Below are 13,779 nucleotides of genomic sequence, written 5' to 3' on the forward strand. Positions count from 1 at the left end.
CTGTGCCACCATCAGGAGAATGCTCACTGTTCCTCTGTGTTCTCCTTTCTCTTCCTCCATCTCTCTCACGCTCTCCATCTCTAGCTGAAAGGTGCTTGTGGCCCCTCCTCTTCATGTGAATATGTGGTGGGATGGGTGAAGCAGCAGTAGCCTGGCACCCTCAGGAGAATGCACCCTGCTCTCCCTCCACCAGGCCTGGGGAAACTGCCTGTCACCTTAAGTCACTGGGAAGCCAAGCTGATAAGGTATATCTCTGGCATACACATACTGTACATGACTCTCATGACTTTATGCCATAACACATACATGACTCTCATGACTCTATGCCATAACACATGACTCTATGCCATAACACATGACTCTATGCCATAACACATGACTCTCATGACTATGCCATAACACATGACTCTCATGACTTAATGCCATAACACATACATGACTCATGACTTAATGCCATAACACATACATGACTTTCATGACTTAATGCCATAACACATACATGACTCCCATGACTTAATGACATAACACATACATGACTCTCATGACTTAATGCCATAACACATGACTCTCATGACTTAATGCCATAACACATGACTCTCATGACTTAATGCCATAACACATGACTCTCATGACTTTATGCCGCAAGAACTTACCCTCTCGCAAACATGACCTCATGCCCTGACCTAGTTCAACAACTCACTATTGCAGGGCAGGAAATACATTTTCCTTAGATTAAAATAAGTGAGAAATACATCTGGTAAAGTAGTTTTGCAAAGACCATTAATTTGAGTTAATTTCCTCCTACACACAGCAGGATCTACCAGACCACAGCAGAACCTTGGGATTGTGCCAGTAGTTAAGGTTAGGGAGAGGTAGGGTTCAAATCTCTTCTCACAGAAGGTGTGTAGTCAGAGCAGGATTTCAGTGTTGCGGTAGTGGTTAGGGTGTAGGGTAGGGTTCACCAACTGGCTGTGATTGTATTTGCCCCCCCCCCGAGCCAAAAATCACATTTAAAAAAAAAATGTAATTGTTGGACATAAAAGACTGTAAAAACACCAGCAAATCAGCCCCAAGTGATTTTAATTTTGGACATCTGTTCCAAAGTATTCCCACGCATGATAGAGATATATGTGATCATATACAAATGTAAGCAAGTTTTGAAATTATGATGTTTTAGTCAAATATTATATCTGTTTGGGCTTCTAGCGGTCAATCAGCAGTCTCATTATGTTCCGGCCCCCTGATCATCTGCTCAATAACAAATCGGCCTGCGGCTGAATTTACTTGATGATCCCTGGTGTATGGTGTATGGTAGAGACTTACTTCTCACAGAAGGTGTGTAGGCAGGGCAGGACTTTAGGGTTGTGGTAGTGGTTAGGTGTGGGTGTATGGTAGAGACTTACTTCTCACAGAAGGTCTGTAGGCAGGGCAGGACTTCAGGGTTGTGGTAGTGGTTAGGTGTGTGTGTGTGGTAGAGACTTACTTCTCACAGAAGGTGTGTAGGCAGGGCATGACTTCAGGGTTGTGGTAGTGGTTAGGTGTGGGTGTATGGTGTATGGTAGAGACTTACTTCTCACAGAAGGTGTGTAGGCAGGGCAGGACTTCAGGGTTGTGGTAGTGGTTAGGTGTGGGTGTATGGTAGAGACTTACTTCTCACAGAAGGTGTGTAGGCAGGGCAGGACTTCAGGGTTGTGGTAGTGGTTAGGTGTAGGGTGTATGGTAGAGACTTACTTCTCACAGAAGGTGTGTAGGCAGGGCAGGACTTCAGGGTTGTGGTAGTGGTTAGGTGTAGGGTGTATGGTAGAGACTTACTTCTCACAGAAGGTGTGTAGGCAGGGCAGGACTTCAGGGTTGTGGTAGTGGTTAGGTGTGGGTGTATGGTAGAGACTTACTTCTCACAGAAGGTGTGTAGGCAGGGCAGGACTTTAGGGTTGTGGTAGTGGTTAGGTGTGGGTGTATGGTAGATACTTACTTCTCACAGAAGGTGTGTAGGCAGGGCAGGACTTCAGGGTTGTGGTAGTGGTTAGGTGTGGGTGTATGGTAGAGACTTACTTCTCACAGAAGGTGTGTAGGCAGGGCAGGACTTTAGGGTTGTGGTAGTGGTTAGGTGTGGGTGTATGGTAGATACTTACTTCTCACAGAAGGTGTGTAGGCAGGGCAGGACTTTAGGGTTGTGGTAGTGGTTAGGTGTGGGTGTATGGTAGAGACTTACTTCTCACAGAAGGTGTGTAGGCAGGGCAGGACTTTAGGGTTGTGGTAGTGGTTAGTTGTGGGTGTATGGTGTATGGTAGAGACTTACTTCTCACAGAAGGTGTGTAGGCAGGGCAGGACTTCAGGGTTGTGGTAGTGGTTAGGTGTGGGTGTATGGTAGAGACTTACTACTCACAGAAGGTGTGTAGGCAGGGCATGACTTCAGGGTTGTGGTAGTGGTTAGGTGTGGGTGTATGGTGTATGGTAGAGACTTACTTCTCACAGAAGGTGTGTAGGCAGGGCAGGACTTCAGGGTTGTGGTAGTGGTTAGGTGTATGGTAGAGACTTACTTCTCACAGAAGGTGTGTAGGCAGGGCAGGACTTCAGGGTTGTGGTAGTGGTTAGGTGTGGGTGTATGGTAGAGACTTACTTCTCACAGAAGGTGTGTAGGCAGGGCAGGACTTTAGGGTTGTGGTAGTGGTTAGTTGTGGGTGTATGGTAGAGACTTACTTATCACAGAAGGTCTGTAGGCAGGGCAGGACTTTAGGGTTGTGGTAGTGGTTAGGTGTGGGTGTATGGTGTATGGTAGAGACTTACTTCTCACAGAAGGTCTGTAGGCAGGGCAGGACTTTAGGGTTGTGGTAGTGGTTAGGTGTGGGTGTATGGTAGAGACTTCTCACAGAAGGTGTGTAGGCAGGGCAGGACTTCAGGGTTGTGGTAGTGGTTATGTGTGGGTGTATGGTAGAGACTTACTTCTCACAGAAGGTGTGTAGGCAGGGCAGGACTTTAGGGTTGTGGTAGTGGTTAGGTGTAGGGTGTATGGTAGAGACTTACTTCTCACAGAAGGTCTGTAGGCAGGGCAGGACTTTAGGGTTGTGGTAGTGGTTAGGTGTGGGTGTATGGTAGAGACTTACTTCTCACAGAAGGTGTGTAGGCAGGGCAGGACTTTAGGGTTGTGGTAGTGGTCCAGACAGATGCTGCAGACCAGGAACTGTTTGTCTATCTGCCGAACCACTGGGCTGGTGCTGCCCGTCTCACGCTTCGCCATGGCGACAGACATTCACAGGGAGAAGGAGCACAAGCACCTTTTCACCTGAAGAAAGAGAGATGAGCAGGTGAGAACACTGTTAAACAAGCTGCATTACGAATACAGACTCTTTTCCCTGGAGGGTATCCATGCTTACTTTTCTTCATAGATTGTCGAAGCATTGGATTGGTGTGAATTAATAGAAAATCATAGTGTAACTATTGAGAAAGAGGAGGCCCCACCTGACCATACGAAGGGAGGACAGGATCACAATCTGTTCAAGGCTTCACAGGAGTAAGATGTCATTGTATAGAATAATTACTTGATGACCAGAAACAGTATCATCATCATCATTAGGAGATAAAGTCAAGGGTACTCTCCTAGTTTATCCAACCATATCCCTATAAACACAGATGATCGATCCATTATATTGACCAGATTCTCTATTGGCCACTCTAACAATGTAAATAAATGTTAACAAATGGCAGGAAGGCAGTAGGGAGGAGGCAAGATCAGGTGGGACTATTCTAGCCATTGACAGGGCATATACGTGTGTGAACATGCAGAACGGTTACCACAGCCACAAAGTCAAAATTGTCTATATCGTATTCCTGAAAATAAACATTTGCTCTTGGTTTAAATGTAATTTTAAGGGTATGGATAGGCATAAGGTTAGCAGTGTGGTTAGGTTTAAAATCACATTTTAAGAAGATAAATTGTAGAAATAGGAGGGTGGGTAAAGGTAATTGAACTAAATGACTTATCGCTCAGTAGCACTAACTTCTATCATCATGTGCTTTGAGAGACTAGTTAAGGATCATATCACCTCTACCCTACCTGACACTCTAGACCCACTGCAATTTACTTACCGCCCCAATAGGTCCACAGACGATGCAATCGCCATCACACTGCACACTGTCCTATCCCATCTGGACAAGAGGAATTCCTACGTAAAAACGCTGCTCATTGACTATAGCTCAGCATTCAACACCATAGTGCCCTCCAAGCTCATCCTTAAGCTCTGGGCCCTGGGTCTGAACCCAGCCCTGTGCAACTGGGTCCTGGACTTCCTAACGGGTCGCCCCCCATGTGGTGAAGGTAGGAAACAACACCTCCACTTCGCTGATCCTCAAAACAGGGGCCCCACAAGGGTGCGTGCTCAGCCCCCTCCTGTACTCCCTGTTCACCGATGACTACGTTGCAATGCATGCCTCCAACTCAATCATCAAGTTTGCAGACGACACAACAGTGGTAGGCTTGATTATCAACAATGATGAGACAGCCTACAGGGAGGAGGTGAGGGCCCTGGTGGAGTGGTGGCAAGTAAATGACCTCTCCCTCAACGTAAACAAAACAAAAGGAGCTGATTGTGAACTTCAGGAAACAGCAGAGGGAGCATGTCCCTAACCACATCGAAGGGACCGCAGTGGAGAAGGTGAAAAGCTTCAAGTTCATCGGCGTACACATCACTGACAAGTGAAGAAGGTGGAAAGCTTCAAGTTCCTCGGCGTACACATCACTGACAAGTGAAGAAGGTGGAAAGCTTCAAGTTCCTCGGCGTACACATCACTGACAAGTGAAGAAGGTGGAAAGCTTCAAGTTCCTCGGCGTACACATCACTGACAAGTGAAGAAGGTGGAAAGCTTCAAGTTCCTCGGCGTACACATCACTGACAGGGTGAAGAAGGTGGAAAGCTTCAAGTTCCTCGGCGTACACATCACTGACAAGTGAAGAAGGTGGAAAGCTTCAAGTTCCTCGGCGTACACATCACTGACAAGTGAAGAAGGTGGAACAGCGCCTCTTCAACCTCAGGAGGCTGAAGAAATTTGGCTTGGCCCCTAAAACCCACAAACTTTTACAGATGTCAAGCTGTATCACCGCCTGGTACGGCAACCACGCCGCCCACAACCACAGGGCTCTCCAGGGGGTGGTGCGATCTGACCAACGCATCACCGGGGGCAAACTACCTGCCCTCCAGGACACCTACAGCACCCGGTGTCACAGAAAGGCCAAAAAGATCATCAATGACAACAACCACCCGAGCCACTACCTGTTCACCCCGTTATCATCCAGAAGGTGAGGTCAGTACAGGTGCATCAAAACTGGATTTGAGAGATAGAAGCTGTTTTTCAATCTCAATTTCAAGGCCATCAGATTGTTAAATAGCCATCACTAGCCGGCTTCCACCCGGTTACGCAACCCTGCACCTTAGAGGCTGCTGCCCTATATACATAGAGACTTGGAATCACTTTAATAACAGAACACTAGTTACTTTAATAATGTTTAAATAATGTTTACATACTGCTTTACTCATTTCATATGTTATACTGTATTCTATTCTACTGTATTCTAGTCTATGACACTCCAACATTGCTCAATCTAATATTTATATATTTCTTAATTCCATTATTTTACTTTTATATTAGTGTGTATCGTTGTGAACTGTTAGATACTACTGCACTGTTGAAGCTAGGAACACAAGCATTTCACTAAACCCACAATAACATCTGCTATATATGTATGTGTATGTGACCAATAAAATTTGATTTGAGACTTCATGACTTAATGACTGGGGAGACAAATGGATCCATGTGATTACGATTACAGGGCCAGAGAGGGCCAGAGGGCCACAGGGCCAGAGGGCCAGAGGGCCACAGGGCCAGAGAGGGCCACAGGGCCAGAGGGCTCAGCTCAAAGGCAATCTAATTATCCACACCACCAGCAGCAGTCATACATTCATCACCCAGTGTGAGGAAATGAACCATTTCACTCAAACCCACAGACATAGAAGTCTGGACTGATGATCGCTGTCAGAGGTAACAAGAGAACATGGCTGAGCCCAAAATGGTACCCTATTTCCTTTATAGTGCACTACTTTTGATCAGGTTCTATTGCCCTATGTAGGGAATATGGTACTATTTCGGACGCATCCCATTAACACATTTTTGGGATTTGTTTCTCTGATTTATATATTACGTTTTTAGGGTATAGTAAATTGACAAATCAGCGGTTTGAAGTAGGCCTAGAGACAGTAATGATGTTGATAGGATATCTGCACATAAAGCCAGAGCTGGCATTACAATGATTTTTATCAGTGGGTCAACTCCAGATTACTGTCTATATGAACACAGATTAACAGTGTAGAGATGCCATGCTGTACTGTCTATATGAACACAGATTAACAGTGTAGAGATGCCATGCTGTACTGTCTATATGAACACAGATTAACAGTGTAGAGATGCCATGCTGTACTGTCTATATGAACACAGATTAACAGTGTAGAGATGCCATGCTGTACTGTCTATATGAACACAGATTAACAGTGTAGAGATGCCATGCTGTACTGTCTATATGAACACAGATTAACAGTGTAGAGATGCCATGCTGTACTGTCTATATGAACACAGATTAACAGTGTAGAGATGCCATGCTGTACTGTCTATATGAACACAGATTAACAGTGTAGAGATGCCATGCTGTACTGTCTATATGATCACAGATTAACAGTGTAGAGATGCCATGCTGTACTGTCTATATGAACACAGATTAACAGTGTAGAGATGCCATGCTGTACTGTCTATATGATCACAGATTAACAGTGTAGAGATGCCATGCTGTACTGTCTATATGAACACAGATTAACAGTGTGGAGATGCCATGATGATGACATGCTGTACAACACAGATTAACCCCTACATCACCAACAACATACTACCATGAAGTGGTAACTATTAGTGACAACTGTACATAGACATACTGCTCTAACATGGTCAATTCACATTCACGAATCAAGCAGCAGTTTCTCTCACAATCTGTAAATACACCATATTAGCATATATATATATATATATAAACATGTTTTGGGTTGACTACTTGATAGATGCTGTATGGTCTTTGTCTTCTGAGAGCCAGGTCATAAAGACATTATGGGGTAGGCCTATTGTATTGTCACAGCAGGACAGAGCAGAGCCTGAGCCACAACCACAGCATGGCCTGGAGCAGATCACTGTGACACCAGCCACATGCCACTCTGAGGTCCTGATACAGACAGGCCTTATTATAGACGCTGTGGAGATGAGAGACGAAGGTCTACTAGTATCAGACCACTGCTACACCACACTAGTACAACCACCCACAGTCCTACCCACAGTCCTACCCACAGTCCTACCCACAGTCCTACCCACAGTCCTACCCACAGCTTAATCAGACCCAGTGCTACTGTACAGTACTATTATACCTTATATCAGACCCAGTGCTACTGTACAGTAATACTATACCACATATCAGCCCAGTGCTACTGTACAATACTATTTTACCACATATCAGACCCAGTGCTACTGTACAGTAATAGTATACCACATATCAGACCCAGTGCTACTGTACAGTAAACTATACCACATATCAGACCCAGTGCTACTGTACAGTAATAGTATACCACATATCAGACCCAGTGCTACTGTACAGTACTATTATACCACATATCAGACCCAGTGCTACTGTACAGTACTATTATACCACATATCAGACCCATTGCTACTGTACAGTAATAGTATACCACATATCAGACCCAGTGCTACTGTACAGTACTATTATACCACATATCAGACCCAGTGCTACTGTACAGTAATAGTATACCACATATCAGCCCATTGATACAGCCCAGTGTTCCCACAAGCCACACGCCTACCTCAACACATCCGCCCACTTGCTGCAACCGTTCCATAACCTTGACGCTTTATTTTAGCTTCATATGTAAAAGCTTGTCTTATTCTTCTACATTTATTTTATTATTCTTCTATATTAGGCTTGGTAATAAGTATGTCCTTATGCAGAAGCAGTCATAAGCTCCTTGTTAAAGAGTAATGTCATCCCCGTTTAGGTCCTACTCTCAGACAGCATTGATTCAAAAAAAATAAGTACATTCTACTTTAAAATGAAATAGCCAGTCCTTTTATGACTCACTACACTCTTAGAAAAAAAAGGTGCCACTCGAAGAGTTCTTCGGCTGTCCCCATAAGAGGACCCTTTTTAGTTGCAAGTAGAACCCTTTAGGGTTCCATGTCGCACCCTTTCTGCAAACCTTTCTCTTTACCTAGAACCGAAAAGGGTTCCACCTGGAACCAAAACTGTTCTCCTATGGGGACAGCTGAAGAACGCTTTTGGAACCTTTTTTTCTAAGTCTGTACTCTCTTATACGACAACCTGTTACGTAGTGATGGTTGTCTGCTCTGCAAAGTACGAACACAAATCCATTTTTGTCAGTAACACCTAGGATTATGTATAGATCATGTTTAAAACGAGCAGGTTGAAATGACTTTTGAAATGATATTTGTGTTGCAAAGATCTCAAAGCAGGTATTCATAGTCTGCATCTCAAATGGCACCCTATTCCATATACAGTGCACTCATTTTGACCAAGGCCCATAGGGCTCCAGTCACGAGTAGTGCACTATATAGGGAATAGAGTGTCATTTGGGACTCAGCATTACTGGGTGATACAACATGGAAGGTTACCAGGGATAGAAAGCGGTATGCTACAAAATAACAAACTGGCCTTAAATCTATGGGCCTTAAATCAGGCGTGATAAGAGAACAATGCCCACACTGTCTAAAATAACGTATTCACTGAGTGCAGGAAATACTGTATCACAAACAGCCAATTTTGGAGAAAATGTTGTGTTAAAAAAGGACATGTGGTAATATTATGCTATACAGTTTCAGGCCATGCCTGTGAGTGACCTAGATAGAAACTAATCCAGGGAATGGAATACAGGGACAGGGGGGAACTCCCTGATATGTGAGAAACATACACACATAGATATCCTACAATTCACTAAAGTGGATGATGTCATAGACCTGCATTTTTAGTCAGGTTGCTAAGACGCCAATTTCCACTCTAATGAATTATACAATCGCTTCAACCTTGTTTCTACAGAAATGTCCAGTGACTCACCCGTCACATCTTTACCACCACTGCCCTGATGCAACTAATCCAGAGAATGAACGTGAATACAAGACTGTGTTAGTCTGCTGAGCTAACGCAAGTCTTCCCTTAGAGAGAAACGTCCACTCACCTTTCACATCTTCACCACCACCACAGCCTGTAGTGTAGGACTGTAGTCTGGACTCATCTTTCATGTGCTGGGCTTGACTGAGGCTCGGTCAGTAATCTCTCCGCAGAGACAAGTCAATTCAACTGATCTCTCAGTCTGACTTCTCTGCTCTGTCCAGTTCTGTTCTGTTCTGATGGAGCAGCGGACCCGCAGACCGCTGGGCCTTGGGGCTTTCTTAAAGCTCTCCTGCTCTGCTCACAAACAGACCACAATGAATGCTGCGATTCCCTCCTTCTTTACCCCATCTTTCTGTTCTCCCTCCTGGCTGTCATTTTCTCTCTCTGGTGGTTATTTATTTACACACCAGACTGAGATTAGTCACTTGGCACAGTAGACAAAGCAAAGAGCTCTTCTCTGTGTAGCTCTCCAGGCAGTTAGCTCCTTTCTCTGTTGTGTTGTTCTGGTGCTGAAAGAGGAAGGAGTAAAAAGAGGAAGCCTTAAAATGTCACTCCCCAAATTCCTCCCTGGTTCCTTCCCCTGTACCTCCTCCTGCCTGACTTCCAGCTGGCCTAGAGAGCTGAATAACAGTAGCTCTGAGAGGACCACCTGTCTGTATATCTGTCTCTCTCTCTCTCTCTGCATGCCTGTCTGTCCATCTGTCTGTCTGTCTCTCTCTCTCTGCATGCCTGTCTGTCTGTCCATCTGTCTGTCTCTCCCTCTCTCTCTCTCTCTCTGCATGCCTGTCTGTCCATCTGTCTGTCTGTCTCTCTCTGCATGCCTGTCTGTCCATCTGTCTGTCTGGGAGCAGTAGTAGGTACATAACAGTAGTATGGTGGTAGGGATATAGCTTCTATACACAGAGAGAGAGAGAAGCAGGGAGCTAGCTTCTATACTAGAGGTCGACCAATTCATCGGAATGGCCGATTTCAAGTTTTCATAACAATCGGAAATCTGTATTTTTAGACACCGATTTGGCCGATTGTTTTTTCTTTTTTCTTTATTTAACTAGGCAAGTCAATTAAGAACACATTCTTATTTTCAATGACGGCCTAGGAACGGTGGGTTAACTGCCTGTTCAGGGGCAGAACGACAGAGTTTTACCTTGTCAGCTCGGGGATTCAATCTTGCAACCTTACAATTAACTAGTCCAACGCTCTAACCACCTGCCTTACATTGCACTCCACGAAGGAGACTGCCTGTTACGCGAATGCAGTAAGCCAAGGTAAGTTGCTAGCTAGCATTAAATTTATCTTATTAAAAAACAATTTCCGATTGTTATAAAAACTTGAAATCGGCCCTAATTAAATCGGCCATTACGATTAATCGGTCGACCTCTAGTTTGTAGTTTTTCAACTCTTTGCCTATCCAAGATGGTGTACATTTGGTCCGATTGCACTTCCCAAGGCTTCCACTAGATGTCAACAGTCTTTAGGACCTTGTTTCAGGCTTGAGAGCTGTTTCAATCAGGTGTCTGGCAGAAGGCCATGAGCTGGTCACGCGCGTGGCCATGAGAGCGACCTGCGTTCCATTGCATTTCTAAAGACAAAGGAATTGTCCAGTTGGAACATTATTGAAGATTTATGTTAAAAACATCCTAAAGATTGATTCTATACATTGTTTGACATGTTTCTACGAACTGTAACGGAACTTTTTGACTTTTCGTCTGGTGCTCGTGCCTCATGAATTTGGATTTGTGAAGTAAACGTGCAAACAAAAAGGAGGTATTTGGACATAAATTATGGACTTTATCGAACAAAACAAACATTTATTGTGGAACTGGGATTCCTGGGAGTGCATACTGATGAAGATCATCAAAGGTAAGTGAATATTTATAATGCTATTTCTGACTTGTGTTGACTCCACAACATGGCGGGTATCTGTATGGCTTGTTTTGGTGCCTGAGCGCTGTACTCAGATTATTGCATGGTGTGCTTTTTCCGTAAAGCTTTTATGAAATTGGACACAGCGGTTGCATTAAGGAGAAGTTTATCTATAATTCCATGCATAACACTTGTATCTTTTATCAATGTTTATTATGAGTATTTCTGTAAATTGATGTGGCTCACTGCAAAATCACCGGATGTTTTGGAAGCAAAACATTACTGAACATAACGCGGCAATGTAAACTGAGATTTTTGGATATAAATATGAACTTTATCGAACAAAACTTACATGTATTGTGTAACATGAAGTCCTATGAGTGTCATCTGATGAAGATCATCAAAGGTTAGTGATTCATTTTCTCTCTCTTTCTGCTTTTTGTGACTCTTCTCTTTGGCTGGAAAATGGCTGTGTAACCGATGTGAAATGGCTTGCTAGTTAGCGGGGTGCGCGCTAATAGCGTTTCAAACGCTCTGAGACTTGGAGTAGGTGTTCCCCTTGCTCTGCAAGGGCTGCAGCTTTTGTGGAGCGATGGGTAACGCTGCTTTGAGGGTGGCTGTTGTCGATGTGTTCCTGGTTCGAGCCCAGGTAGGAGCGACACTAAAGTGCCTATAAGAACATCCAATAGTCAAAGGTATATGAAATACAAATCGTATAGAGAGAAATAGTCCTATAATTCCTATAATAACTACAACCTAAAACTTCTTACCTGGGAATATTGAAGACTCATGTTAAAAGGAACCACCAGCTTTCATATGTTCTCATGTTCTGAGCAAGGAACTTAAACCTTAGATTTTTTACACGGCACATATTGCACTTTTACTTTCTTCTCCAACACTTTGTTTTTGCATTATTTAAACCAAATTGAACATGTTTCATTATTTATTTGAGGCTAAATGGATTTTATTGATGTATTATATTAAGTTAGAATAACTGTTCATTCAGTATTGTTGTAATTGTCATTATTACAAATACAAAACTTTTATTTTTTAAATTGCCTGATTAATCAGTATCGGCTTTTTTGGTCCTCCAATAATCAGTATTGGCGTTGAAAAATCATAATCGGTCAACCTCTATATACACACACAGAGAAAGAGAGAGGGAGTTAGCATCTATACACACAGAATGAAGCAGGGAGCTAGCTTTTATATACACAGAGAGAGAGAGAGAGAAGCAGGGAGCAAGCTTCTATACACAGAGAGAGAGAGAGAAGCAGGGAGCAAGCTTCTATACACACAGAGAGAGAAGCAGGGAGCTAGCTTCTATACAGAGAGAGAGGGCGAGAGAGAGAGAGAAGCAGGGAGCTAGCTTCTATACACAGAGAGAGGGCGAGAGAGAGAGAAGCAGGGAGCAAGCTTCTATACACATTTAGAAATCGGTCGATTATTCGGTATAGTCTTTTTGTGGTCCTCCAATAATCGGTATCGGCATTGAAAAATCATAATCGGTCAACCTCTAGCCTATACACTCTTGGAGAGTAGTAGATGAACTAGCTCTAGACACAGAAATACACAGGGAGCTCGCTTCTATACAGAGAGATAGAGTAGGGTGAGCTAGCCTGCTGTAGTCTCCCTCAGACCAATAGGCAGCGCATCCAGAGGCATCTGTCTCTGCTGCAGGGAGCAGCTCAAAACAATCACATTCCTTCTGCTTTCAGCACATATACAATGAGAGCACTGAGCTCTCCCTCCCTCCCTCTCCCATCTAAACCATCCCAGCAGCAGAAACAGTAGCAGTCGGATCTCAGCAACTTGCCTAGCACTATAGAGGGAATAGGGAGCCATTAGGGACACAAACCATATTAGATAATAACCACTTTTGTCAAAAGTAGTGCACTATGTAGGGAATAGGGTGCATTTGGTACACAACCATACAGTTGGAGTTGTTCTCAGCCAGCAGCAGAAGAAGCAGCAGGCTAGGCTATAGGGTCCATTGTTTTTTCCTGCCCAGTGATTACAAGACCCTGTGACAGAATCTCTGCAGATCCCTTTCCCTCTTCCCCCACACCCCCTCTCTCCCTTCCTCCCTCTGCCTCTCTCCCGCCATAGCCCCCTCCCTCTCTCCCTCTGTAGCACTCTCCCTCTCTTCTCAGCAGCTGAATGATAGCAGCTGAACGGTGACATCAAAAGGGAGCATGCCAAGACAAACGCTTCAGGCTGGCTAGTTGCTTCACTAAGCCTGCAGCAGCCTTCCCTCCTCTCTCTCCCTCTTTGCTCTGTGTGTGTGCTGGCTAGTTGCTACACTAAGCCTGCAGCAGCCTTCCCTCCTCTCTCTCCCTCTTTGCTCTGTGTGTGTGCTGGCTAGTTGCTACACTAAGCCTGCAGCAGCCTTCCTTCCTTTCTCTCCCTCTTTGCTCTGTGTGTGTGCTGGCTAGTTGCTACACTAAGCCTGCAGCAGCCTTCCCTCCTCCATCTCTCTGTATGTTCACTAGTCGAAACGCTAGTCCTGCGGCAGTCCTCCCCTCCCCTCCCCTCACCTCCCCTCCCTCCACATACACTCACCCGGCAGCCCCCTCCCAGTTCCTCCCACTCGCTTCGCCACAGAAAGAGGATCTTTCTTTAAAAAACAGTGTGTTCACCAGACAGCAGCTTTGTTCAATAATGCACTCTGACAAGTCCGTGGAGAAGGG

At 44.5% G+C, this 13,779-nt stretch overlaps 1 protein-coding gene across 2 annotated transcripts in view; it reads right to left on the reverse strand.

The window, feature by feature from the left end:
- The window catches only part of LOC139385456 (tripartite motif-containing protein 3-like), a 38,589-nt gene that overhangs the window by 11,982 nt on the left and 12,828 nt on the right, over positions 1-13,779 (reverse strand). Inside the window, exon 2 of one of the 2 annotated variants that reach the window (XM_071130510.1) lies at positions 3,105-3,283. In XM_071130510.1, the coding sequence (XP_070986611.1) occupies positions 3,105-3,250 (146 nt within the window). In that variant the 5' untranslated portion in view covers positions 3,251-3,283. Of the gene's footprint in view, positions 1-1,323; positions 1,370-3,104; positions 3,284-13,779 lie in introns of those variants that run through there. The other variant, XM_071130511.1, reaches the window with a different exon arrangement.

Source organism: Oncorhynchus clarkii, chromosome 27, assembly GCF_045791955.1.
Source record: "Oncorhynchus clarkii lewisi isolate Uvic-CL-2024 chromosome 27, UVic_Ocla_1.0, whole genome shotgun sequence".
Lineage (NCBI taxonomy): Eukaryota > Metazoa > Chordata > Actinopteri > Salmoniformes > Salmonidae > Oncorhynchus > Oncorhynchus clarkii.